The sequence below is a fragment of the Lithobates pipiens genome, unplaced genomic scaffold (assembly GCF_037356315.1).
Source record: "Lithobates pipiens isolate NorthernLeopardFrog02 unplaced genomic scaffold, aLitPip1_a1.2 Scaffold_18, whole genome shotgun sequence".
In the NCBI taxonomy this organism is placed as follows: Eukaryota; Metazoa; Chordata; class Amphibia; order Anura; family Ranidae; genus Lithobates; species Lithobates pipiens.
In genome coordinates, this window is record NW_027507758.1 from 123,700,554 (window position 1) to 123,727,187 (window position 26,634).

General features: G+C 43.5%; 1 protein-coding gene across 1 annotated transcript in view; it reads right to left on the minus strand.

Annotated features, from left to right (window-relative positions):
* Positions 1-26,634, minus strand: part of PUS10 (pseudouridine synthase 10) — a 105,906-nt gene that overhangs the window by 3,440 nt on the left and 75,832 nt on the right. Inside the window, exons 16-17 of the mRNA XM_077486061.1 lie at positions 25,129-25,271; positions 13,723-13,822 (exon numbers count right to left, since the gene is read on the minus strand). Coding sequence (XP_077342187.1) covers positions 13,723-13,822; positions 25,129-25,271 — 243 coding nt within the window. The remainder of the gene's footprint in view (positions 1-13,722; positions 13,823-25,128; positions 25,272-26,634) is intronic.

Here is a 26,634-nt window from a genome sequence, read left to right on the forward strand (position 1 = left end):
CTCCCGCAAGCTTTAACCAGACACTGACAGAAGTCACCTGATTGCTATGTACTGCTGATGAGAAAAGGTATTTAGCAGTTTATTTTTACTAAAATAATTTCATTTCCTTGTTCTTTGTACTGTAGGAGACAAAGATATGATGAATGCAGGCTTATGGGTTTAGTAACACTTTAACCACTTGCCGACCGCCGCACGACGATATACGTCGACAGAATGGCACGGGCAGGCATATGGGCGTACCTCTACGTCCCTGCCTTCCCGCGGGTGGGGGACCCGATCGGGCCCCCCCCGGTGCCTGCGGCGGTCAGTATTCGTTCGGGAGCGATCCGGGAAGAGGGGGCGGCCATTCATTCATGGCCACCCCCTCGCGATCGCTCCCAACGAATGGAAATGCTCCGTGACATCACTTCCTCTCCTGTAATGTAAACACAGGCAGAGGAAGTGATGTAATCTCTCCTCCGTGTCGGTATTTTTCGTTCCGGCACCGAGGAGAGAGGATCGGTGAGTTGCACCAACACGACACTACACAGTAGAACATGCCAGGCACACTCACACCCCCCCTTCACCCCCCGATCACCCCCCCAATTACCCCTGCCCCCCCAGTCACAGTGACACCAATTGCATTTTTTTTTGCATTGGTGTCATTTGTGACTGTAATAACTGTTAGGGCAGTTAGGGTTAGCCCCCTTTAGTTCTAATGTACCCCCCTAACCCCCCCAATAAAGGTTTAACCCCGTGATCACCCCCCGTCGCCAGTGTCACTAAGGCTGGGTTCACATTGCAGCGGTTTATGAGAACGGATGTGATTCACACCGCACTGCAGTGCAAATCACATCCGATCTCTGTGCGATTCGAGTTCAGCCATACAGATAGCATGGCTGAATTCGCGCCGCACCCGCCGCAAATTCGCACGGGACCCTTTTTTTGGTCCGCAGCAGAATCGGATCGCATGGGTGTTCACACCATGTGATCCGAGTTTGCAGATCGCACTGCGATATGCGAACTGATCTGGGGGTGTCATTAACATTTCACTGACACTCCCAGCAGTTCGCATAGGGCAGTGTGAACTGCCGCCGGGAGGCATGCGATGCGGGAACCCGCCGCGGATTCGTGGCGTTCCTGCATCGCTCCAGTGTGAACCCAGCCTAATAAGCGATCGTTTTTCTGATCGCTGTATTAGTGTCACAGGTGACGCTAGTTAGGCAGGTAGGTATTTAGGTTCGCCGCAGCTTTTTATAGCGCCAGGGACCCCCATATACTACCGCATAAAGCCCCCTGATTGCCCCCTAGTTAACCCTTTCACCAGTGATCACCATATAACTGTTACAGGTAACGCTGGTTGGTTAGTTATTTTTTTATAGTTTCAGGGCACACGCCATTTATTACCTAATAAAGGTTTAACCCCCTGATCACCCGGCGGGTGTCATTTGTGACTGTAATAACTGTTAGGGCAGTTAGGGTTAGCCCCCTTTAGTTCTAAGGTACCCGCCTAACCCCCCCCAATAAAGGTTTAACCCCGTGATCACCCCCCGTCGCCAGTGTCACTAAGGCTGGGTTCACATTGCAGCGGTTTATGAGAACGGATGTGATTCGCACCGCACTGCAGTGCAAATCACATCCGATCTCTGTGCAATTCGAGTTCAGCCATACAGATAGTATGGCTGAATTCGCGTCGCACCTGCCGCAAACTCGCACGGGACCCTTTTTTTGGTCCGCAGCAGAATCGGATCGCATGGGTGTTCACACCATGCGATCCGAGTTTGCAGATCGCACTGCGATATGCAAACTGATCTGGGGGTGTCATTAACATTTCACTGACACTCCCAGCAGTTCGCATAGGGCAGTGTGAACTGCCGCCGGGAGGCATGCGATGCGGGAACCCGCCGCGGATTCGTGGCGTTCCTGCATCGCTCCAGTGTGAACCCAGCCTAATAAGCGATCGTTTTTCTGATCGCTGTATTAGTGTCACAGGTGACGCTAGTTAGGCAGGTAGGTATTTAGGTTCGCCGCAGCTTTCTATAGCGCCAGGGACCCCCATATACTACCGCATAAAGCCCCCTGATTGGCCCCTAGTTAACTCTTTCACCAGTGATCACCATATAACTGTTACAGGTGACGCTGGTTGGCTAGTTATTTTTTTATAGTTTCAGGGCACCCGCCATTTATTACCTAGTCTCACTAGTGTACCCCTAAATTTAGGGGTGTCTACTTTCCAAAATGGGGTCATTTGGGGGGGGGGGGGGTTTGTGCCATCTTGGCATTTTATGGCCTTCAAAACTGTAACGCCCTTATGCCCCGTACACACGAGCGGACTTTTCGACATCCAAACTCCGACGGACTAAGTCCGTCAGACTATCCGATCGTGTGTGGGCTGCAACGGACTTTAGCTTCGCAAAAGTCTGACGGACTTTAGAAATGAAGCATGCTTCAAATTTTCCCGACGGAACTCCGCCGGACCCGGTCCCCTTCGAAAAATTCGCTCGTGTGTGTGCTACTCCGACGGACTAAAACCGACGCTAGGGCAGCTATTGGCTACTGTCTATGAACTTCCTACGTCGAATCCAGTCGTACGTCATCACGTTCGACTCCGTCGGAGTTTGGTGTGATGGTGTGTGGTCAAGTCCGTTCGGTCGAAAAGTCCGCCAGAACTCCGTCGAAACTCCGGCGGAACTCCTTTGGAGGTCTGTCAGACTTAATCCCTCTCGTGTGTACGGGGCATTAGAAAGCCTGAAGGCGGTGCTTGGTTTTCGGGGCCCCGTACGCGGCTAGGCTCCCAAAAAGTCCCACATATGTGGTATCCCCGTACTCAGGAGAAGCAGCAGAACTTATTTTGGGGTGTCATTTCACATATGCCCATAGCATGTGTGAGCAATATATCATTTAGTGACAACTTTGTGAAAAAAAAAATAAATAAATAAAAGTTTGTAAATTTCGCGCAACTTGTGCCAAATATAAAATATTCCATGGACTCAACATGCCTCTCAGCAAATAGCTTGGGGTTTCTACTTTCTAAAATGGGGTCATTTGTGGGGGTTTTGTGCCATATTGGCATTTTATGGCCTTCAAAACTGTGATAGGTAGTGAGGAGTGAAATTACAAATGTATGCCCTTAGAAATCCTGAAGGCGGTGTTTGGTTTTCGGGGCCCCGTACGCGGTTAGGCTTCCAAAAAGTCGACCACGTGGTATCCCCGTACTCAGGAGAAGCAGCAGAATGTATTTTGGGGTACAATTCCACATATAACCATGGCATGTGTGAGCAATATATCATTTAGTGACAACTTTGTGTAAAAAAAAAAAAAAAAATTGTTTTTTTTGTCATTATTCAATCGCTTGAGGCAAAAAAATAAAATATTCAATGGGCTCAACATGCCTCTTATCAATTTCCTTAGGGTATCTACTTTCCAAAATGGGGTCATTTGGGGGGGGTTTGTACTGCCCTGCCATTTTAGCACCTCAAGAAATGAGATAGGCAGTCAAACTAAAAGCTGCGTAAATTCCAGAAAACGTACCTTAGTTTGTAGATGTGACAACTTTTGCGCAAACCAATAAATATACAGTTATTGACTTTTTTTTTTACCAAAGACATGTGGCTGAATACATTTTGGCCTAAATGTATGACTAAAATTGAGTTTATTGGATTTTTCTAATAACAAAAAGTAGCAAATATTTTTTTTCAAAATTTGCGGTCTTTTTACGTTTATATCGCAAAAAATAAAAATCGCAGAGTCAGTCAAATACCTTTAAAAGAAAGCTCTATTTGTGGGGAAAAAAAGGACGCAAATTTTGTTTGGGTACAACATTGCATGACCGCGCAATTACCAGTTAAAGCAGCGCAGTGCCAAATTGTAAAAAGACCTCTGGTCATTGACCAGCAAAATGGTCCGGTCTGAAAGTGGTTAATGTCCCGTACACACGATTGGACATTCCGACAACAAAATCCATGGATTTTTTCTGACAGATGTTGGCTTAGACTTGTCTTGCATACACATGGTCAAAGTTGGTCGGAAATTCCAAACGTCAAGAACGCCGTGATGTACAACGAGCCGGGAAAAATGAAGTTCAATAGCCAGTGTGGCTCTTCTGCTTGATTCAGAGCACGCGTGGAACTTGTGCGTCGGAATTGTGTACACAAGATCTCAAATTTTGTGTGACGGAAATTCCGATGGAAAATGTCCGATGGAGCCTACACATGGTCGGAATTTCCGACAAAAAGCTCCCATCGAACATTTTCCATCAGAAAATCCGACTGTGTGTAAGGGGCATAATAGTATTTCTGAGAGCAAAGGTTTTAGCCTCTTCTTCCCTGAACAGCACAGCTCAGACTGAGAGTCGTGGGGAGAGGTGGAGGTGGTCATCGATGTGTCCCATCGCCAGCACACACCCTGATCTGTGGCGACACCAGGAATGGCAGAATCTTTTCCACTTTATTGTAATGCCAATACCACAATCCACAGGAATGGTTACCTAGATCAGGACAGTGCTTAAAGCTGAACCTTCATTCTTAAACGTGTACAGTCTCCCTTCCTGTTTGGAAATTGCGCACTCAAATTTCACTGCATACTGTGACAGTTCACAGTGCGTTAGAAGCTGCAGCAAGTCATACAGAGTTTGCTTCATTTCCTGGCTGGTGGTCATCCAGCATCATTTAGCACTTTCCTCCCTAGCTTGACTGTCCCTGGTCCACCCCTTTTATCCCAGCATCACATGCGGGCATTGCCTGACAAATGCAGCCTGCTTAGGGACGCCTACTCTTGCAGGCTGACAACTACTGCCTAAAACAGCCCACTGCTTGCATCAAAGCTGAGGACTCTTCAGAAGAGTACTAAAGCACAGTGCTGCGATTCTTTTCAGAAAGCTATAGACGACACCCTAGTGGCCACTCCCACCAGACGTGATCTGTCTGCATTGCACAGAGAAGCAAAGTGTCACGGTCCCTATCATGTCTTTTAGATGGCCAGGCGTGGTCACACCCCAAGTGGCTCTAGGTGGTGTGGAACTTATGACTGTTTGTTCTTGCTCCTGCTTCTCTGCCTCTGAGCCACACCTCAGTTCTATTCTGCCTGCTTTCCAGCCATGCCTAGTTTTGCATTTAGTACTGTGGGCAATTCTGTTTATACCGGTCACTCTTGGATCAGCTGTGGCAGGTTAACTAATCAGCTAGGGCATAAAACACTGCCTCACTCTGAGGGCTTGGTCAGTTCATTGTCTCTTGTTGCCAAAGGTTCCTATGTTCCTGGTTACAGTGTTCCAAGACTGACACCGGCTACCGACCCTGGCTTGTATATCATTTATTCTGTCTTCTGGAATTCCTGACTACGGCTTTACCTGGACAATCCTTTGGCAAATTCCTGTCAAGCCTCCGTACACAGATTCACAGCCCAGGTAAGCTTATCTGTTACTGTGGGCTGTATCTATTTGCAAGGGTGAGCGTACATCTCTGCAACATGGACTCCAATCTAGGTAAGCCCTCACACAAAGAGATCCAGTGATATCACTGGGTCTAAAATAAGGTACATAATAAAAATGTAAAGGTTCTATTTAAAAACTTTATTAGCATGTTCAGGAGGGTGGAAAGAAAAGCCATGGAAGGCAAAATATAAGCAGATTAAAAGAGGAAGTAAACCCTGATGGGTGTTACTTCCTCTTTGTTTCCCTGCAAAGGTAAAGCATAATGGGCTACTATGTATCGCATAGTAGCCCATTATATGTCACTTACCTGACACAGGAGCCAGCGATGTCACCACTGTCACCTCTTCCATGGAGCGTCCATCATCTTTCCGGGCATCGTGGCTGCGGCACTGCGATTGGCCGGAGCCGCGATGACGTCACTCCGGCACATGCGCAAGGGAGCCGCCACTAACGGCATATCGCCCTTAGCAGCGGCATGCTCAGTGCACCGCTGTCTACGGTGCATGCGCCGTAAACATCGGTGCCTGTCTTTTTGCAAATATCTCCTAGGAGATATTTCTTGGACCTACAGGTAAGCCTTAAATCGAGGCTTACCTGTAGGTCAAAGTGGTCCGTATAGCCCTATACACACTATCAGTTTTTCTGCTGAGTTTGTTCTTCAGGTTTACCAAAACCATGTAGTACAAGGGCCTGCCCGATTGTATACACACTGAAACTCCTAAGGTTTGACCTCATATTATATGGTTTTGGTAAATCTGAAGGAAAAATTCAACAGAAAAACTGATAGTGTGTATGGAGCTTAAGGTTTTACAACCAGTTTAAAGTTTAATGGAATGAGATGTTTGCAGAACAAAGTTGTAAAATGTAAGCCACAATGATGTGTTGCATTGACTTCCACTTCAATGAGGTAATTTTCGATTGGCTTAGCAGCATCGCATTTGGTATTTTGTGATCTCGGGCAGAATCACTGCAATTCTCCCCACGATCCCAAACCACACTGCAATAATGACAAAAACGCACCATGCGTGTTCAGGTGCCATTCATTTTCAATGGCATCTAAACGCCAGGTGATAAATTGCATGGGAAGTGCATGAAAACCGCAACTCGCAAAGCTAGTCAGCTAAAAAGGGAGCAGGAGCTTCCTTTGGGGGAAAAGCTATGAGCATTTACCACAATTGCTGCGCAATTTATCGTGTGGCTGATTTGCACCACATTTTAGTGCCACTGGCAACTGAACATGTGTGGTGCTTTATGTCATTATTGCAGAAAGATTTGGGATTCTGGGCAGAATCAGTTATTCTCCCTGTGAACAGAGCCTTAAAGTGGTAATAAACTTAACAAAAAATAAATAAATTTCCCCTGCAAGGCAAAGGCATAATGTGCACGCATGCATTGCATACTAGCACATTATGAAAGACTTCCCTTGAAACTAAGCCCTCCAGCGGCGCGCTGTCACCACTGCAGAGGCTTTCATCTTCACCGGGTCTTCCTTCCTTCCTAGCATATGCGGCGGTGACGTCACTGGCTGATGTTCACTGGAATATCGCCTAAATAGTGCACGTTTATGAGATATTGATTTTTCCTATAGGCAAGCTTTAATATAAGCTTACCTGTAAATAAAAATCAAATGCAGGAGTTTACTATCACTTTAAGCTCTGCATTAACAACAGCTTGTATAGCACCAACCATAGTAACACCCAAACAGCATCAGGAAGAGGCTTACACAAAACAGGACAGGTGCTGCATAATCTCTGTGATTTCTACTTCCCCTTTTTTACACCTGTAGATTCTTCCTCACCTTACTGTGTATAATAACAGCAACAGCAGGAAATCTGCACGTCGGCAGCAACATATTAATCTAGCTTCATATACCTCTTTCTAACTTACAGTCTACTCATCTACATAGGGTCAATAGTGCTGCATGTGTTGCCATCTGGTGAGAATTAAAGCGCATGTCCAGGCAGTACCCAAATTTAAAGCAGTATTAAGCCCAAAAAAAAAAAAAAAAAGTAATACAATATATTGCAGCTCATCAGTCATTAGATTTGGTCGCCTTCTTTTTTTTTTTTTTTTTTATATATAGCTTTTTGTCTTTTATTTAACCTAGTGATCTAGCCAGTAACACATTTCCAGTCTTAAAGGAGTGTTCCGGCCCTTTTTGTTTTTTTAAAGTCAGCAGCTACAAACACTGTAGCTGCTGACTTTTAATAAGGACACTTACCTGTCCAGTGAGCACGTGATGTCAGCCTCCCCGAGGCCGATCTGTCCATTGGATCGGCTGCCGGCGCTGCCATCCTAACTAAGGGAATCAGGCAGTGGAGCCTTGTGGCTTCACTGCCTGGTTACTACTGCACATGCGTGAGCCGTGCGGTGCTTTGTGAATGGCCCCGTTGTTTCCTGGGACACACACGTGTCCCAGAAGACAACGGGGCCGCTCGCTGAGGAGGAGGAGGAATTGAAGAAACAGCGCGGCGGAATAGGAAGGTGCAGATTAGGAAGACTGCCTTGCAACAGGGATTTCTGGTGAGTAAAAACATATTTTTTTTTCCCCAAATTTTTTTATTTTTTAAATTTTTTTTTTTGTTAAGACTATTAACATTTTTTATTTTTTTAGGGTGGTCCTCCACTTTAAGCTGGCCATACATTAGTCATTCAACCCTTGAATGGGAAAAAAAAAAAACGGATGCAAATTTCCCCATCCACACATTTGAGCTGGATGAGAGAATCATCCCTGTTTCATTGTAATCTGACAGCGAGGACACTTTCCTGTCAGAATACATAGATCCGTTGGCTGCAAGCACTGATTGAGCGCTGAATTTCCAGCAGGACTGTTCAACAGAAACTGGTCATTATATGCACGTTCTAAAATGTAGCCATTTCCTGACGTATTAGCCAAATTTTGGTACGTGTATACCCAGCTTTAAACGAACAGATTTGGATGAACTTGACTAACAAATTGAAGCTGAACTCCAGGTACAGCTGGCCATAGATGGATCAAAACAAGGCTGGCTCAGTAGGGATGGACTGAATTTTGATCCATGTGTGAGCGCTCCACAGAAGTCAATCTAAGGCTGGCCATAGATTATTAATTTTTTTGTTTTACTAAACAGCCAGTGGGCTGATCAAAAAAACGATTCCCCCCATCCATACATTCAAGGTGGATGGAGGCATTCTCCTACTGCGCCATTGCATTCAGACAACAGGGATTCTTCAGCTGTAAGAATATAGTGATCAGCGCTGCAGTCAAATGGCTGCAGCCCACTGATCAAGAAAAAAATTTGCAATATCGTTGGATCGACTTCTGTTGAGCGGGAACAGCTGTAGATCAATCAAAATCGATTTGGTCCCTGCTGAACTGGCGAATCTATGGCCATGCTAAAATAGTATCGGGTTAAATGGCGCTACCTAAAAACAGGCCTCCATTCCAAAGTGGACTTATAGAGGATAAATAATAGAGATACAGACCAAGGTCTTTTTCCAAAGAACCCAATGAATCTATGGCCATGGAGGCATTCTCCTACTGCGCTATTACATTCAGATAACGGGGATTCTTCCGCTGTTAGAATATACTGATCAGCGCTGTAGTCAAATGGCTGCAGCCCACTGACCAAGGTCTTTTTCCAAAGAACCCAATGAATCTATGGCCATGGAGGCATTCTCCTACTGCGCTATTACATTCAGATAACGGGGATTCTTCCGCTGTTAGAATATACTGATCAGCGCTGTAGTCAAATGGCTGCAGCCCACTGATCAAGAAAAATTTTGCAATATCGTTGGATCGACTTCTGTTGAGCGGGAACAGCTGTAGATCAATCAAAATTCATCTTGTCCCTGCTGAACTGGCTCATCTATGGCCAACTTAACAATCAAATTCTTTTGAAGGGGAATGTAAGAAAAATGTTCTCAGTGGCTGCAGTGCTGATCAGTGTATTCTGACAGCGGAGGAGCCCCACTGGTACAGCAGAACACAGTAGTCCAGCGGGGAGAACTGCTCCATCCACCTTCAATGTGTGGAAGGGAAATCCGTTTTATTTATTTATTTTCAATTGGCTATAGAATAATCTATAGCCAGCCATAGATCAACTTATGTTAAGGTGCAGTGACCACATATGGATTGAAATTCAGCTGGAGAGTTCCTGCTGTCAGAAAACAATATCTCAATGGGTAGAGTTAATCTATTCCCCGCGCTTGTCTGGATGGAGAAATCCGTTTGTTTTCTGTTCAGCCAACGATCCATCTATGGCCAGCTTAAGCAGAAACAGCAATCGTGTTTTTTTCCTTTGGAATGAAGGTTTTCTATAATTGAATAAAGGCTGACCATTGTAAGCTCCCCTGCCAGTGGTAAATGGTTTGTCCCAACCCTCTAACGGCTACTAGAAAATAAAGCAAAAAAGCCTAAAAAGAGAAAACAAATACAGCCATCATATTAAAAGAGAAGTATAGGGTTTGGGTTTTATGCAGATTTATACTTACCTGGGGGAATCCTGCATCTGTCCCCTGCTGGCTCGAATACTGAGAAACAAGCGATCTAGCACCACAGATCGCTAAGTTGTCACTGCTCCACAAACAGAGAGCTGGTGACTGTCAGTCACAGCTCTCTGCACTGCCCCTTCTTCGCTCACTGGAGCGCTGGGCTGTGGAGGGGGTGGCTCGCTGAGAGGCTGAGTCATGGTGCCGGTCCAGGCATGTGGGCGGATCCCAACCCCAGTGTTGTGATCTTGCTCAAGCCTGGACCAGCTCGCTGTCTGCTGAAAATAGGTCACAGGCGCGCAAAATGAACTGCACTCCTGTGATCCACAGGAGAAGTACAGCCATATGGTTTATGGCTGTACCTCTTTAAAGTGGATATAAACCCTCATACATACCCAGTGATGTGAACGGTCTCAGATGATACACAGGGATGAAACAAATCTCCCTACATAAGTTTTACATGTATTTCTGCTGTCTTCAACTTTCTAGATTGTTTAGGAAGTGCACATTGTGTTAGAGATTTTTTTTCTTCCTGTTCAGCACTGGGTGTGGATTCTTGGCCTACACTGTGTGACAGCTGATTGGATGGCACGTACCCCCACTCCACATACCCAGAGCTGTGCTGTGAATAGACCAGCTGTCTGCTAATCTATTTCTATGCACCATCCCAACACAAATGTCAGGCTGGTTTTATCTCTGTTGTCGGAGAGCTTGTTAGAAGTTATCATGCTGTTAACAGAAGAACCGAGCAGCAGAAAGACACGGGACTTAGGGCTTTGGAGAGCGATAAGTAAACACTACAGATAGCTGTGCCCTGGTCAAATTCCATGAATGGGGTTTACATCCACTTTAAAGAATTGGTAGGCTGCAATTTAATACATTTTTTGTTTTTAGGTTTTTGGTTTAATACCTCCTTACCCCTTCTAGGGCACATTTTACCAATATTGTTTTCTTTTAACTTGTTTGTTTAGAAACAGCTATTATTAGTCCCTGTAACATCAATACATAGATAATAAAATTCTTGCAGGAGTAGCTGCTGGGAGCTCACTTCCTAATGACATCGGCCCACTCCCAGAACTACTTCTTCCAAGAGGTTTTTCGCTACACACAGGGGTTGATTTACTAAAACTGGAGTGTGGAAAATCTGATGCAGCTCTGCATGTTAGCCAATTTCTACGTTTCTAACTTCAGTTTGTTCATATAAGCTTTTCCAAAAAAAACATGGAAGTTGATTCATTTCTATGCAGCGCTGCACCGGATTCTGCACTCTCCAGTATTAGTAAGTCATCCCAGTGGGAGGACAGGCTCATGGAAATTAAGGAAGCAGCTTTGTTTTGCTGGGAATGAAATTAAGGTATGCATGTGGATTGGGACAGCTAGGTGAGGATAGGCAGAGTGCTGACAGTACCCTTTGCTGTCAGCCCAAACAGGAAGTTAGAAGCTAACTGGATTTTGTGCAGATCGTTTTGTACTAGCAGTAATTTATAGACAAAAAAAGGATATCTTCTGTGGGATTTTGTTGTAGCAATTGGATTAAAAAAACAACTGGATTTTTTTTTCCAATAAAAATAGAAAAAAGTTGAGCACAAAAACATAACTACATACAAATTTTTTAAATACTTTTTAAGGCCTAGTCTAGACAGTCGAAATCCTGGTCTATTTCACAATAGAATACAGAAAATGTAAAAACATGTGCTGAGTTTATATTTTTTTTATTTATTAGCCACCATAATATCCAATGCGTTTTGACTGATTCTAGTTTTCTTAAGGGGTCAGGAATATACGCAATAGACCAACTAGAGTCAGAGAGGCTGTGATGCGCTTCAGAGGTCACAAACAAGAGGCCGACTCAGGAGCTCCCAGGGGATCAAAGGTAGTCATATACCGGTGGCCACACCCAGAACCAAACCATCGTGCATAGCCAGTTGCTAGTAGATATGCCCATGCAGCAAATGCTGGAACTGATTTTAAATGAGTGTACGTATTACAAGTAGATGGCTTATGTTTAGAGAAAATTAAACTCCATATGGGCCTTCAAACTGTCCATCATGCTGAATGACCCAATAGTAGTCAGGGTCACTCACCATGATGGACAGTTTGAAGGCCCATATGGAGCTTAATGTTCTCTAAACATAAGCCATCTACTTGCATACGTACACTCATTTATAATCAGTTCCAGCATTTGCTGCATGATCATATCTACCAACAACTGGCTATGTATGAAAGTTTGGTTCTGGGTGTGGCCGCCCGTATATGACTACATTTGAGCTTCTGAGTCAGCCTCCTGTCTATGACCCCTGAAGCGCATCATAGCCTCTCTGAATCTAGTTAGTCTATTACGTAAATCCCCACCATGCTGTCCCCTGAGGAAGGCTAGACTTAGTCAAAACACGTTGTGTATTTTAGTGGCTACATATAGTAACTTAGCACATAATTTTCTGCATTCCGTTGTGAAATAGACAAGGAATTGGACTGTCTAGACTAGGCCTTATATATTTTTTTAAATTGTATGTACAGTAGTTGTTTTTGTGCTCAATAAAAACGTTTTTTTTCCTATTTTCATAAAAAAAATCCAATTGTTTTTTAATCCAATTGCTGCAACAAAATCCCATGGGAGGTACCCTTCTTTTGTCTATGTCAGTACAGGGATGGAGCAGCCATGTAACCCATGTCACACACACCATCTTTATTTTCTTCAGCAGTATTTTATAGGGATAAAACAATTATGCAGTAATTTCAGAGATGTACTGAATATGTATTTTTTTTTTTTTTACCCTGACATGCAGTTTGGTCCTAATGCTCTTACTACTTGCTTGAACATAGACATCTTCCTGCCTGTTATCTCTTATAACGATCTTTGCCTATCTTACAGCAGAAATCAGAACTTTTTTTTTTCTTTCTGCTAATAACTGCAGCAGTATACATTTTACAGGATGTTCTTCTTACTGCGAGAGTTTCTCATTTCATTAAAAATAAGACTGATAGTTGTGGAGGTATTTATGGATAGTCAGAGGCGTTTTATAGAACGTACAGTACGTTACCAAATAAAGGATGTTGTACTTTATCTAATGGACCCAATGTAACACTTTTTTTTATAAAAAAACACTAAATTATTTTTGCTTGTATGGTTTTGTAATTCTTTGACGCAAATAAGGGCCGGTTCACACTATTGCGATGCGAGAACCCTGCGAATCAACTGCGGGTTCCCGCATCGCACCCAGCATGAGGGCAGTTCACACTGCCATATGCAAACTGCTGGGGAGTGTCATTATATGTTAACGACACCCCCATTTCAGCTCGCATATCGCAGTGCGAACTGACAGATCGAACATGAATCGGATCGCATATGTGTGAACACACGTGCGTTACGATTCTGGTCCGAACTGAAAAAAGGGTCCTGTGCGTGTTTGCCCCGAATGCGGTGCGATATCACCCATACTATCTGTATGGCTGACATTGCACCGCACAGGTATCACATGTAACGTGAACAGCAGTGCGCCACGCATTACATGCGATGTCTGGCATCGCAATAGTGTGAACCGGGGCTAAAGGAATATGCCGATAAAACGTGTATTATTCAAATATACTCAAAGGATAATTGCATGTTTGAGATACTGAAAACCAAAACTGCTTGAACAAGGCATAACCTTATTACAGGTGATTCCAGAAAAACAATGGTGGAAAATAAAACTTTGTGATCTACAGCAATTCCATGAATGCAGTGCAACAGCAATTAAACAGGGAAGTAGATTTAGAATTGCATTTGCTGTCTGATAACATACTATATAAACATGAACTTCCAACACAAAATAGAAGATGAAAACCAAAAAAACAAAACTAACCTCCACATCCAGCTCCAAGATATCAGCAGAAGTCTTCATTAGTGACTCAATATTTGGAACTGTTCTCCCAAAGTCACTATGTACAAATTCCTTTATATAGCTATCGATTTGTTAAGTACATTAATATATATTGACAAGTAATGCTACAAAAGGACAAGCTGGCTAAACTGGTCCATATCACTATTTATTTTATTTATTACTGATACTTATATGTAGTGCAGTCAATTTATGCAGCACTTTTATATTTATATATTATACATTCACATAAGTCCTTACCTCCATGGGGATTATAAACTAAGGTCTCTAGCTCACATTCATACATACACATACTAGGGCCAATTTAGACAGGAGCCAATTAACCGATCAGCATGTTTTTGGAGTGCAGGAGGAATTACCCAGAGGAAACCCACATAGGCACAGGGAGAACATGAAAGCTCCAGGTAGGTGGTGCAGTGGTTGCGATTCAAACTGACGACTCTAGTGCTCCTGGGTGGAGGTGCTAACTACTTAGCCACTGTGCTGCCCTATACATATGTAGAGTATTTATGCTAAATAAAGGTTTTAGGGCTTTTTCACACCTGACTAGCACAGGGTTGCTTTCATTTCAATGGGCTGAAATTGCACTGGATCATGCAAAAAGCAACGCACTACTATTTACAAACACACTGCGGTACCATTTAATCCGGTGCAGGCAAATGCAATGTGTTTGCGATCTGTGTTCAGAAGAACGCACACACTTAGTGCACTTTGAACACATTGTGGAAAACACACATAAAATGCGAGTTTCCCGCACCGCATTTTGGTGTGAACGAGCCAGTATGCTGACCATACACTGCACAGTTCCTGGTGAAAAGGGTGAACTGGTGGTCCTACCAGTCCCAAAAAACGATCGTTTGACTTTTGTCGATGAAGCCTGCTGGAAAATTATGCTCCATACAGCAGGTGCATCCAATCAGATGCATTCGCTGTTCGAGTATTCTGACATCAGACTACAACAGCCCAGCAGGGAGGGTTAGAAAAATCTGTTAAAGGGGTTGTAAAGGGAATTTTTTTTTTTAAATAACAAACATGTTATACTTACCTCCACTGTGCAGCTCGTTGTTTTGGCCCTGAACCTGGTCTTCTGGGGTCCCTCGGCGGCTGTCTCGGCCTCCCTCCGCAAGTACTTCTCACGTTCATGCGTGCTCCCTCGCATAGTGAGAAGTACTTGCGGGCGCGCTTCCGTGATACAGCCGGGGGCTATAGGCGCTCACTGTATCCCTTGGCCCCTGCCCCCCGGCGCGCCGCTTCATAGGATGTGATGGACATGGCTACGCTGCTTTCAATCCAGCCACTCTAGCCAATCAACGGCCAGGCTGAGCGGCGAAGAGGATGTCGGAGGTAAGCGCGGGACTTTCGAGGGGTCAGGCAAGTAAAACGGGGGGACAGCATTGTCAGACGTTTTTTCACCTTAATGCATAGAATGCATTGAGGTGAAAATGTTTACCTTTACAACCCCTTTAAGACCTCTTTTGCTCACCCAGCAGGATGAATGAAAGAAATCTAAAGCCTCATACACACCATCAGATTTTCTGCCGATTTTTCAATCCTTCAGATTTACCAAAACCATATAATATGAGGTCAAGCCTTAGGAGTTTCAATGTGTATGCAATCAGGTAGGCCCTTGCACTACATGGTTTTGGTAAATCTGAAGACAAAAATCAGCAGAAAATCTGATAGTGTGTATGGGGCTTTACAGTGTATGGCCAGCTTTGGTAGTCTCCTGTAGACCTGCTGGTATAAAGCTGGTCATAAACATTAGACAACCATCACCAAATACTTCTCAGTCAGGTTGGTCCTGACCTCTCTTGACAGGAAAAAGTGATTGGACAGGTTAGAATACTAGTTCTGATCATATCAGTGGGTTCTGGAACTCAGGTCTTAGCACAGGACCAGCGGCATTCAGCGCAGGAATTTAAAGCCTGATAAGCGTAGTAAAAATGAAAGTGATCAGAGCAATTTTCCACAAACTTAAATTGATTCTTTGATTGACAGAATCTGCAAACAGCCTTGATTTTGTTGCGCTTGAAAGCTGTTTTTTTTTTTTAACCTGAAAACAGATCTGCATTAACATTAAAGCGGAGTTCTGCCTAAAAGAAAATAATTAAAAGTCAGCAGCTACAAATACTGCAGCTGCTGACTTTTAAAAGAAAGACACTTAACCTGTCCTGGACGCCCACGATGTCCTCACCCGAAGCCGATCCATCCCCTTGGCTCCGGGTAGAAGCACGGCATTGCTAGTAAGGGAATCAGGAAGGGAAGCCTTTGCGGCTTCACAGCCTTGTTCCCTACTGCGTATGCACAAGACTCTGAGTGGTCCCTGCTGTCTTCTGGGATCTGTGTGTCTCCCAGAAGACAGTGGGGGGGACGGAGGAGGAGCCGTACATGGCGTAGATCAGTGCAGATACTGAGGTGATCTTTCGCCAGAAGTGGGAGCAAATACCTGCATTAGCCAAGTATCTGCTCCTCCCTGAAAGGTGCCAAATGCAACACCGGAGGGGGGGTGGGATCCGGACAGCAGAAGTTCTATTTTTGGGTGGAACGCCGCTTTAATATAAAATTTGTTACCCTTTTTCTTTATTATGTTTGAATAGCGTGGGGAATGATAAAAAAAAAAAAATTCCATCATCTTTTTACAGATGAGGTGATACAAAAGGAATGCAATCGCTGTACTCTGTCAGGATAGGCAATGCCTGTGCTTAAGGAAATGTAATATACCACAGCATAAATAGTTATATAGTTGGACTTTTTCAAAAGAGTCAACACATTTTGGGGATCTGTGTCATCTATTGATAATTATTACAATATACATATATACTGTAGTCCTGTAAAAAATGCATATAAAAACAAAGACATTCTGTAGTCCTTTATGTATTTCTGCAAACTTTAAATAAATTATATATACAGTATCTCACAAAAGTGAGTACACCCCTCACATTTTTGTAAATATTTTATTATATCTTTTCATGTGACAACACTGAAGAAATGACACTTTGCTACAATGTAAAGTAGTAAGTGTACAGCTTGTATAACAGTGTAAATTTTCTGCCCCCTCAAAATAACTCAACACACAGCCATTAATTAAAACCGCTGGCAACAAGAGTACAACCCCTAAGTGAAAATTTCCTAATTGGGCCCAAATTTGCTATTTTCCATCCCCGGTGTCAGGTGACTCGTTAGTGTTACACGGTCTCAGGTGTGAATGTGGAGCAGGAGTGTTAAATTTGGTGTTATCCCTCTCACTCTCTCATATTGGTCACTGGAAGTTTAACATGGCAACTCATGGCAAAGAACTCTCTGAGAATCCGAATAAAAGAATTGTTGCTCTACATAAAGATGGCCTAGGCCAGTGATGGCGAACCTTGGCACCCCAGATGTTTTGGAACTACATTTCCCATGATGCTCAACTATGCTGCAGAGAGCAAGAGCATCATGGGCAATGTAGTTCCAGAACATCTGGGGTGCCAAGGTTCGCCATCACTGGCCTAGGCTATAGGAAGATTGCCAAGACCCTGAAACTGAGCTGCAGAATGGTGACCAAGACCATACAGCAGTTTAACTGGACAGGTTCCACTCAGAACAGGCCTAACCATGGTCGACCAAAGAAGTTGAGTGCACGTATTTAATATTTAATCATATTTAATTACCATTATTTACGGCAAACAGGAGGCAGTCCTCTCAACCTAACTGATCATCCTGCAACTCTGTAGTATCTTATGAGAGAGATTGTAGCAGGAGCTGATCTATGTCAAATATTTGTACACACAGCCAAAGCACAGGCACCACCATATTTTACATCACTGTGACATATTTTGGCCATCACTGCAGTCCCAGCTTGGAAAATTGCCTAAACAAAGATTGTGGTGTCCTGAAGAAAAGTAGATAAAGGTGTCAAGGTGAGAGAACACTGGAACAAATACTTGTATTTTATGTGAAGTCATAGATAAGGTCCCTATGCAGGTGTATCAGACATGGAAATTACCAGTGAATATACAATGTATGTTCAGGTATTTGTATGGTTTGATGGATGTTTGAAAGAAGGAAAAACTGGTTGGTTTTCATTACATGTGCTATGGATGGGTGGAATGCACACACATTCAAATAAATTTTTAAAATGGAATTTCTCTGGTAATTAACTGGGTAATTCCTTAAATCTGAAGTTTATTCTGCTTATATTTTGTTTTCTTTGCTTCCTCATTTATGCCCTAGTCAACATGTCAACAACATTTTTAATAAAAACCTTTCATTTTGGATTACATACCTTATTTTAGAACCAGTGATTTAAATCATTGGATCTCTGTATTTCTCTATGCAATACAGATCGATTATAGCCAGTGGGAGGAGCCAGCAGGCTGATGTACATAGTGTCCTGAAAACCTCAGCATTCCTTTAAAGAGCCCTCAGCCAGGGCCATCTTAATAACATCATGTGCCCCTGGGCAAAGTGATGCACTAGGGCCCCTACCAGGGAGATGGTGACTTGTGGCACGCTATGTGCGTGGTGGCAAGGAGAGGGTGTGGCTTTTGAGTTTGATTATAAACAACAAATACACATAACCAGGGAATTATCCCAAATTAAATTCAACCTTCTCTACACACTGCCCCCCCCCCCCACCCCATATACACAGACTATTTTTCCCTGTACACACTGCTCTCACTCCTTTTTGAAACTATCCCCTTTCCTGTAGACATTGCCTCTCCCAGCCTATTAAGGCCTGTATTTATGTATGACTGTACACAGTACGGGGGGGGGCACAGTACAGTGGATTTGGGAGACAGTAAAGGGGAGATCAGGAGGGTACAGTATCGGGTGTAGTAATGTATAACGTCAGGTTTGGGTAGTATAGGTGGTATAGTGGAACGTTTGGGTAGTATAGGGTGGTATAGTGGCAGGTTTGGATAGTATAGTGCAAGGTTGGGTTAGTATAGTGGGAGGGTTGGGTAGTATAGGGTGGTATAGTGGAAGATTTGGGTAGTATAGGTGGTATAGTTGCAGGAGGGCACAGTACAGCAGATTTGGGAGACAGTAAAGGGGATGTCAGGGGGGTACAGTATAGGGTGTAGTAATGTATAGCGTCAGGTTTGGGTAGTATAGGGTGGTATAGTTGCAGGTTTGGATAGTATAGTGGAAGGTTGGGGGTAGTATAGTGGAAGATTTGGGTAATATAGGTGGTATAGTGGAAGATTTGGGTAGTATAGGTGGTATAGTAGCATGTTTGGGTAGTATAGGGGGCATAGTGGCAGGTGTGGGTAGTATAGGTGCTATAGTGGCAGGTGTGGGTAGTATAGGTGTTATGCCCTGTACATATGATAGGATTTTCCGATGGAAAATGTGTGATAGGACCTTGTCGGAAATTCCGACCGTGTGTAGGCTCCATCACACATTTTCCAATCTGGTTCTCAAATTTTCCGAACAACAAAATCCGTTGTAGGAAATTCCGATCGCGTGTACATAATTGTGATGCACAAAGTGCCATGCATGCTCGGAATCAAGCAGAAGAGCAGCACTGGCTATTGAACTTAATTTTCTCGGCTCATCGTACGTGTTGTACGTCACTGTGTTCTTGACGCTCTGAATTTCCAACCAACTTTATGTGACCGTGTGTATGCAAGAAAAGTTTAAGCCAACAATCCCATGGATTTTGTTGTCAGTAAATCCTATCGTGTGTACAGGGCAGTATAGTGTCAGTAGGGCAGAAGGTGTTGGTAGTTTTTATAACTTTATTTTTGTATTGTTTTTATTTATTTCATTTTTTAGGAGCCCTGTTGGGGGGCTTTTGTGAAATATCAGGGGTCTAAACTTTTGAGACAAAGAAAGGGACTGAGGACAGATTCTCCAGTTTCTTTCTCTGCAGCCTCAGCTGCACTGGACAGTTAGCAAATGAGAAGTGATCTGTGCTGAGTGGATTCCGGTTCACAAACTGAAGCATAGGGAACACAGTTTACCATGCTTCAATCGTAAATGAACACAGTGAGTGATTACTACAGATCCCGAAAAGGAAGGGGTCAGTAAATTACATATTTACCAGCACCTTTCACCTTCTGTCCATCCCAAAATATTCCCTGCAGGAGAGGAAGTAGGTAGGGCTGCGGGGGAGGGTGTTCAGCAGGGGGAGTTTGCGGCAAAAACAAGGTGATTAGGGTGTGCTCAGGCACGCCTATAAAACACATATATATATCTGAAGTATAAAAAACACTTAAATCCTCTTCCAACTATTTGCCTTCAGAACTACTTCATAGAGAAGCAGGCATGAAATACGCAACCATTATGAGAGAGAAAAACATGGCCCAGGGGTCCCACAATTAAGGGGCACACATGTAGGGGATATAAAAGACACGACAGGAAAGGGGAAAATAAAACAGCATATAGGCTACCACCAAAAAAACAACAGACAGAACTTGCACTATTCGCGTCTACCTTGCACTCCAGCATGATCTACATGTCAGAGATGCAGGCGAGATGACATCATGCAGACTTGTCTGTGCTTTTAAGGAGAAATAGGCTCTCTCCAGGCATACTTGCCCTTAGTTTATACATTGCTATATAGTATATATGCTCCACCATGGAGACTCTCAGACTGGGGTTAGGACTGCACTATATATAGAGGAGCCTCGGTGAGGCAGGGTGGCTTTTTTCAATGCTGGCAATGTAGATTATGCACCTTTTTACACATTAGTCTGGGTTCCCACCTCCAACGTATGGGGCTCACAGCAGGGGTCTGGTGCGTCCCTGTTCTCCAGTTCAGGGACAAATCAGGGCCACATTTTTGCCTGAATTTGACCCTGAAACAGAGTCAAAGACACACAGTGTTCCTGTGCAAGCCACTCCGCAGCCGCAACGAAGATATGTGAACTGGCTCCGTAGAGAGCCAGTCACAATCTCCTGTCATGCGTATTGGATGCGGTGAAACCCACATCCAATTTGCAGAGGCGTGAACCCAGCCTCAATTTTGTGTGTTAAAGCGGGGTTCCACCCTAAAGTGGAACTTCCGCTGATCGGAACCTTCCCCCCCTCCGGTGTCACAATTGGCACCTTACAGGGGAGGGGGGGGGGGGGTGGAGATACCTTTCAAAAGACAGGTATTTACACCCACTTCCGGGCATAGACTCCCGTGGGAGTCTGTCATTTCCTGTCCTGCCGCGCTGTCTGCTGGGACACACACGGGTCCCAGTGACAGCGCGGACAATTCCTATTGCGCTGCGTGACTCGCGCATGCGCAGTAGGGAACCGGGAAGTGAAGCCGATTCGCTTCACTTCCTGATTCCCTCACCTAGAATGGTGACGGCAGCAGCCGAGAGCCGAGCGATCGATCGGCCTCGACTGCCGGCATCGCTGGAACCCGGGACAGGTGAGTGTCCATTTATTAAAAGTCAGCAGCTGTAGTATTTATAGCTGCTGGCTTTTAATATTTTTTTTTTTGATGGAATCCCTCTTTAAATGTGCAACTCAGGGTCTGCTTTCCTATTGACAATGAACGGCACCACAAGTGCGAAAAGACGCTACTATGTAAACATGGAACCTTATCTACCGTCCCCTGACAACTAAACAGCAAGTATATGAAAAGCATGGCTACCTGAAATGTGCACTCTGTTGACTTCTCAGGGTAAATACACATCTGATCATTTGACGATGTCCCTTCTCAGCTTTCACATAACACACTACTCATTTGCCTGGAAGGCTGCCAGGGCTGTGTACTGTACAAATCAGTCTGTGTTGACTCCTTTGTAATGCTGCTTAGACAACCTGCACACATTTTTTTTTTTCTGTTTAGTGTACGATTACTAGCACTATGAATTATGGGAAGGAACAAAGGAAAGGGAGAGGCATCCAAAGAAAGACTTGGGTGATCATTATACTCACGGCCACTTTATTAGGTACACCTGTTCAATTGCTTGATAACACAAATTGCTAATCAGCCAATCACATGGCAGCAACTCAATGCATTTAGGCATCTAGATGTGATGAAGACAACTTGCTGAAGTTCAAACCGAGCATCAGAATGGGCAAGAATAGGGATTTAAGTGACTTTGAACGTGGCATGGTTGTTGGTGCCAGACAGGCAGATCTGAGTATTTCAAAAAATGCTGCTCTACTGGGATTTTCACACACAACCATCTCTAGGGTTTACAGAGAATAGCCCGAAAAAGAGAAAATATCCAGTGAGCGGCAGTTGTGTGGACAAAAATACCTTGTTGATGTCAGAGGAAAATGGACAGACTGGTTCGAGATGATAGAAAGGCAACAGTAACTCAAATAAGCACTTGTTACAACCAAGGTATGCAGGATACCATCTCTAAAACACACAACACATCAAGCTTAAATCATCTCACCACTGGTTTCTTGAACAGGACAAGGAGTTCACTGTACTCCAATGGCCTCCACAGTCACCAGATCTCAATCTAACAGAGCACCTTTGGGATGTGGTGGAAGGGGAGATTCGCATCATGGATGTGCAGCCAACAAATCTGCAGCAACTACGTGATGCTACAGTGCATCCGAAAAGTATTCACAGTGCTTCACTTTTTCCACATTTTGTTATGTTACAACCTTTTTCCCAAATGTAATATTCTACAAACAATACCCCATAATGACAATGTGAAAGAAAGTTTGTTTGAAATCTTTGCAAATTTATTAAAAATAAAAAAATCAATTGAACAGAAGTATTCACAGCCTTTGCTTTGCCATGACACTCAAAAATTAGCTCAGGTGCTTCATGTTTCCACTGATCATTCTTGAGTCGTTTCTACAACTTGATTGGAGTCCATGTGTGGTAAATTCAGTTAATGGGGCATAATTTGGAAAGGTACACATCTGTCTATACAAGGTTCCACAGTTAACAGTGCATGTCAGAGCACAAACCAAGTCATAAAGTCCAAGGAAGTGTCATGCTGTTCTCCGAAACAGGATTGTATCGAGGCACAGATCCGGGGATGGGTACAGAGAAAATTCTGGAGCATTGAAGATCCCAATGAGCAAAGTGGCCTCCGTCATCCATTAATGGAAGAAGTTTGGATTCACCAGGACTCTTCCTAGAGCAGGCTGCCCAGCCAAACTGAGTGAGCAATCGAGGGGCATGGTCTTAGTCAGGGAGATGACCAAGAACCCAATGGTCACTCTGACAGAGCTCCAGCGTTTCTCTGTGGAGAGAGGAGAACCTTCCAGAAGAACAACCATCTCTGCAGCACTCCACCAATCATGCCTATATGGTAGAGTGGCCAGACAGAAGCCACTGCTCAGTAAAAGGCACATTACAGCACAACTGGAGTTTGCCAAAGGGCATCTGAAGGACTCTCAGACCATAAGAAACAAAAGTCTCTGGTCTGATGAAACAAAGATTGAACTATTTGACCTGAATGGCAAGAGTCATGTCTGAAGGAAACCAGGCACCTAGCCAATAACATCCCTACAGTGAAGCATGGTGGTGGCAACATCATGCTGAGGGGATGTTTTTTTTTAGCAGCAAGAACTGGGAGACTAGTTAGGATTGATGGAAAGATGAATGAAGCAATGTACAGACACATCCTTGATGAAAACCTGCTCCAGAGTGCTCTGGACCTCAGACTGGGGCAAAGGTTCATCTTCCAACAGGAGAAGGACCTTATGGCCCCTTTCACACTGAGGCGTTTTTCAGGCACTACAATGCTAAAAATAGCCAGAGGGCTTTCACACTGGAGCAGTGCACTGGCAGGATAGTAAAAAAAAGTCCTGCTAGAAGCATCTTTGGAGCGGTGAAGGAGCAGTGTGTATACCGCTCCTACCCATTGAAATCAATGAGGCAGCATGGCTATACCGCCGGCAAAGCACCGCTGCAGTGGCGCTTTGCGGACGGTTTTAACCCTTTTTCGGCCACTAGTGGGGGTTAAAACCACCCCGCTAGCGACCGAATACCGATGCTAAAACGTCGGTAAAGCGGCACTAAAAATAGTGCGGCTTAACCGTCGACGCCCGCACCGTCCCAGTGTGAAAGGGGTCTAAGCGCACGCCCAAAATAATAAAGGAGTGGCTACGGGACAACTCTGTGAATGTCCTTGAATGGTCCAGGCAGAGCCCAGACTTGAACCCGATTGAACATCTATGAAGAGATCTGGAAATGGCTGTGCACGAACGCACCCCATCCAACCTGATGGAGCTTGAGAGGTCTTGAAAAGAAGAACAGGAGAGACTGACCAAATATAGGTGTGCCAAGCTTGTAGCATCATACTCAAAAATACTTGAGGCTGTAATTGGTGCCAAAGGTGCTTCAACAAAGTATTGCGCAAAGGCTGTGAATACTTATGTACATGTGATCTTTTTTCATTTTTTTGCTAAGATTTCAAACAAACTTCTTACACATTTTCATTATGGGGAATTGTTTGTATAATTTCGAGGGAAATAATACATTTAATACATTTTGGAATAAGGCTGTAACATAACAACACGTGGAAAAAGTGAAGCAATGTGAATACTTTCCAGATGCACTGCACCCCCCTGTCATGGTGATTTCAACACCTTGTTAAATCTATGCCACGAGGAATGAAGGCAGTTCTGAAGGCAAAAGGGGGTTCAACCCGGTATCAGCAAGGTGTACCTAATAAAGTAGCCAGTTGTGTGTATATGCTTCTGGGGTCACAGACCCCTGGCCTACAGATTCAGTTGTAAAAGCAAGTTTGTGAAGTCAAAGCTCCTGCGTTGGGTGGACTAGGGGCTTTCTTTGTATTACTGAAAGTTTTCTGAAATGTTTGCAATTAAATTATTGAACCAGAAAAGCAAGTTTGTGAATCTTTAGTTAATTTGCTCTCAGCAACTAAAGGAAACCATACAAGAAAAAAAACAAAAAAACAATGAAAATATATGTATAATGCCTATACAATTTTGAATAGTAACCGAGGTGTATGGAAGTATCATCTGTGTTTCTACTGGTTTACAGTGCCTTGTTTCATCAATGCTTGGAGAAAGACAATCAACGCAGTTGATATTTTTATTTGATACATAATATCATATAGTACGTTGGTTATGTGATACATAATATCAGATAAAAGAGTGATATGTTGGGTATGTGATATGTAATATTATATAATAGAGTTCCTGATGTGATATGTAATATCAGCAATCTCTCACTTTCTTCCTAGGATCATATACTGTATGACAAAGAATGTCTCTTTAGCCACAAGCCTCTAAATGTCTCAGTCTTAGAGGACTACAAGGGCAGGAAGCTCCAGAATAACAAACTGCAGAGAGGATGCATATAATGTATGCATCAGCAACTCTGATATGTATTTATACTTTTTAATTAAGTACAGTTTTTTTTTTATCCTGTTAAAAAAAAAATTATTTCTATCAAAAATTACAGTAAAGCAAAGTCATTTTAAGGGAACTGAAAAAGGATACGTTCCTGCCTGTGTCTTTAAATATAATCGGAAATGGTGCTCATCTACATATTCCGTAGTCATGGTATGAATTAATCGTATTCTTGAAGCCAATGGCCGCCGGTGAAGAACGCGAAGAGGAGTCTTCTGCACAATCTTCAACTCCTGAAAGAAATGTTCTTTTATTCAGAGTAAATATGCTGCTTTTTGGACCTAAGGATTTACTCTATAGCGTAGATTTAAATCTGAATAACAGTTAAAGTGATACTAAACAGAGAAGTGTTAATTGTATGGTACTGTATGTTGTTTTTCTTAAATCCTCAAAGTAACTTGTTCCTGTAGCGCTGTTGAGTGGTCACATAATACTCCCCTGCTCTTTGGAATCCGCAGGGAGAGAACTTTGGGAGGGGCTTCTACTACTCTGCTGATGTATGCTCTGTGTAGTATGTCTGTCTGGCCAGCCCTGATTGGTGCTGTGCCAATCACATGACAAAAAATTGTTTCAGAAGAGCAATTAAAGTGTTACTAAATCCAGGACTCTGGATTCACTATATCTGGTCACAGTACACAGAACATGAAAATTAAATTATTTTAATAAATATAAATACCTCTTCGCATCAGCAGTATATTGCAGTCTTGTGACTTCTATCAGTGTCTATTTAAAGTGTGTAGGATGAGTTTTCATTTTCCTCTGACTGTCCTAAGAGGCTGCAGGACCCTTGACCCTCCTGTCTGGACAGTGCTGATTGGCCCTGCGCCGGTCACATGCACCCTCTCAAGGGGGAAAAAAAAACTAACACGCCAAACTGAGCATGTGCAGAGTGACTCCAAAGGCTCTGCCTTATCGGGAGATGGATTGAGGACAGTGGAAGGAGAGGATCAGAGAAGTCAGGATCAAACAGCCTTTTTACATAATGCAGATGATTGACCCCTTAGGTCCCACAGTGAGTATAACAAGCATGTTTTACTGCATATACAAACTGATTTTACGGTTTTGGGTTTAGTAACACTATAAAATTAGATTATAAAATATCAAATAACTGATTTACAGCTCCCAATAAATCTTTATTGAACATCAAATGTGTATTTTTTGTGCAATTATATGGTGTAGGCAGAGTCTGACGGCATCTACATCCAAGGCTCTTTTTCTTTTACTTATAGATATTAGCAATTACATTAGATACATTTAATACTGATTTATATGAGAGCGAAGTGTTTTTGTGAAAGGAGATGTATAGTTATATAGTTGGTAAGGTTGAATAAAGACACTTGTCCATCCAGTTCAACCTGTGTGGCTGTGTGTTTATGTCAAAAATCTTTTCATATATTCATGTATACAGTGTTCTCTAAGATTCCCATCCAAGAGTTTTTTTTTTTTTTTAAACTATCAATACCTCCCACTGACCGCACAGATTATGGAAGGGAGTTCCACATCTTTATCACCTCGACAGTGAAAAACCCCCTACGCAGTTTAAGATTAAACCGCTTCTCCTCGAATTTCATTGTGTGGCTCCGTGTCTACTTACAC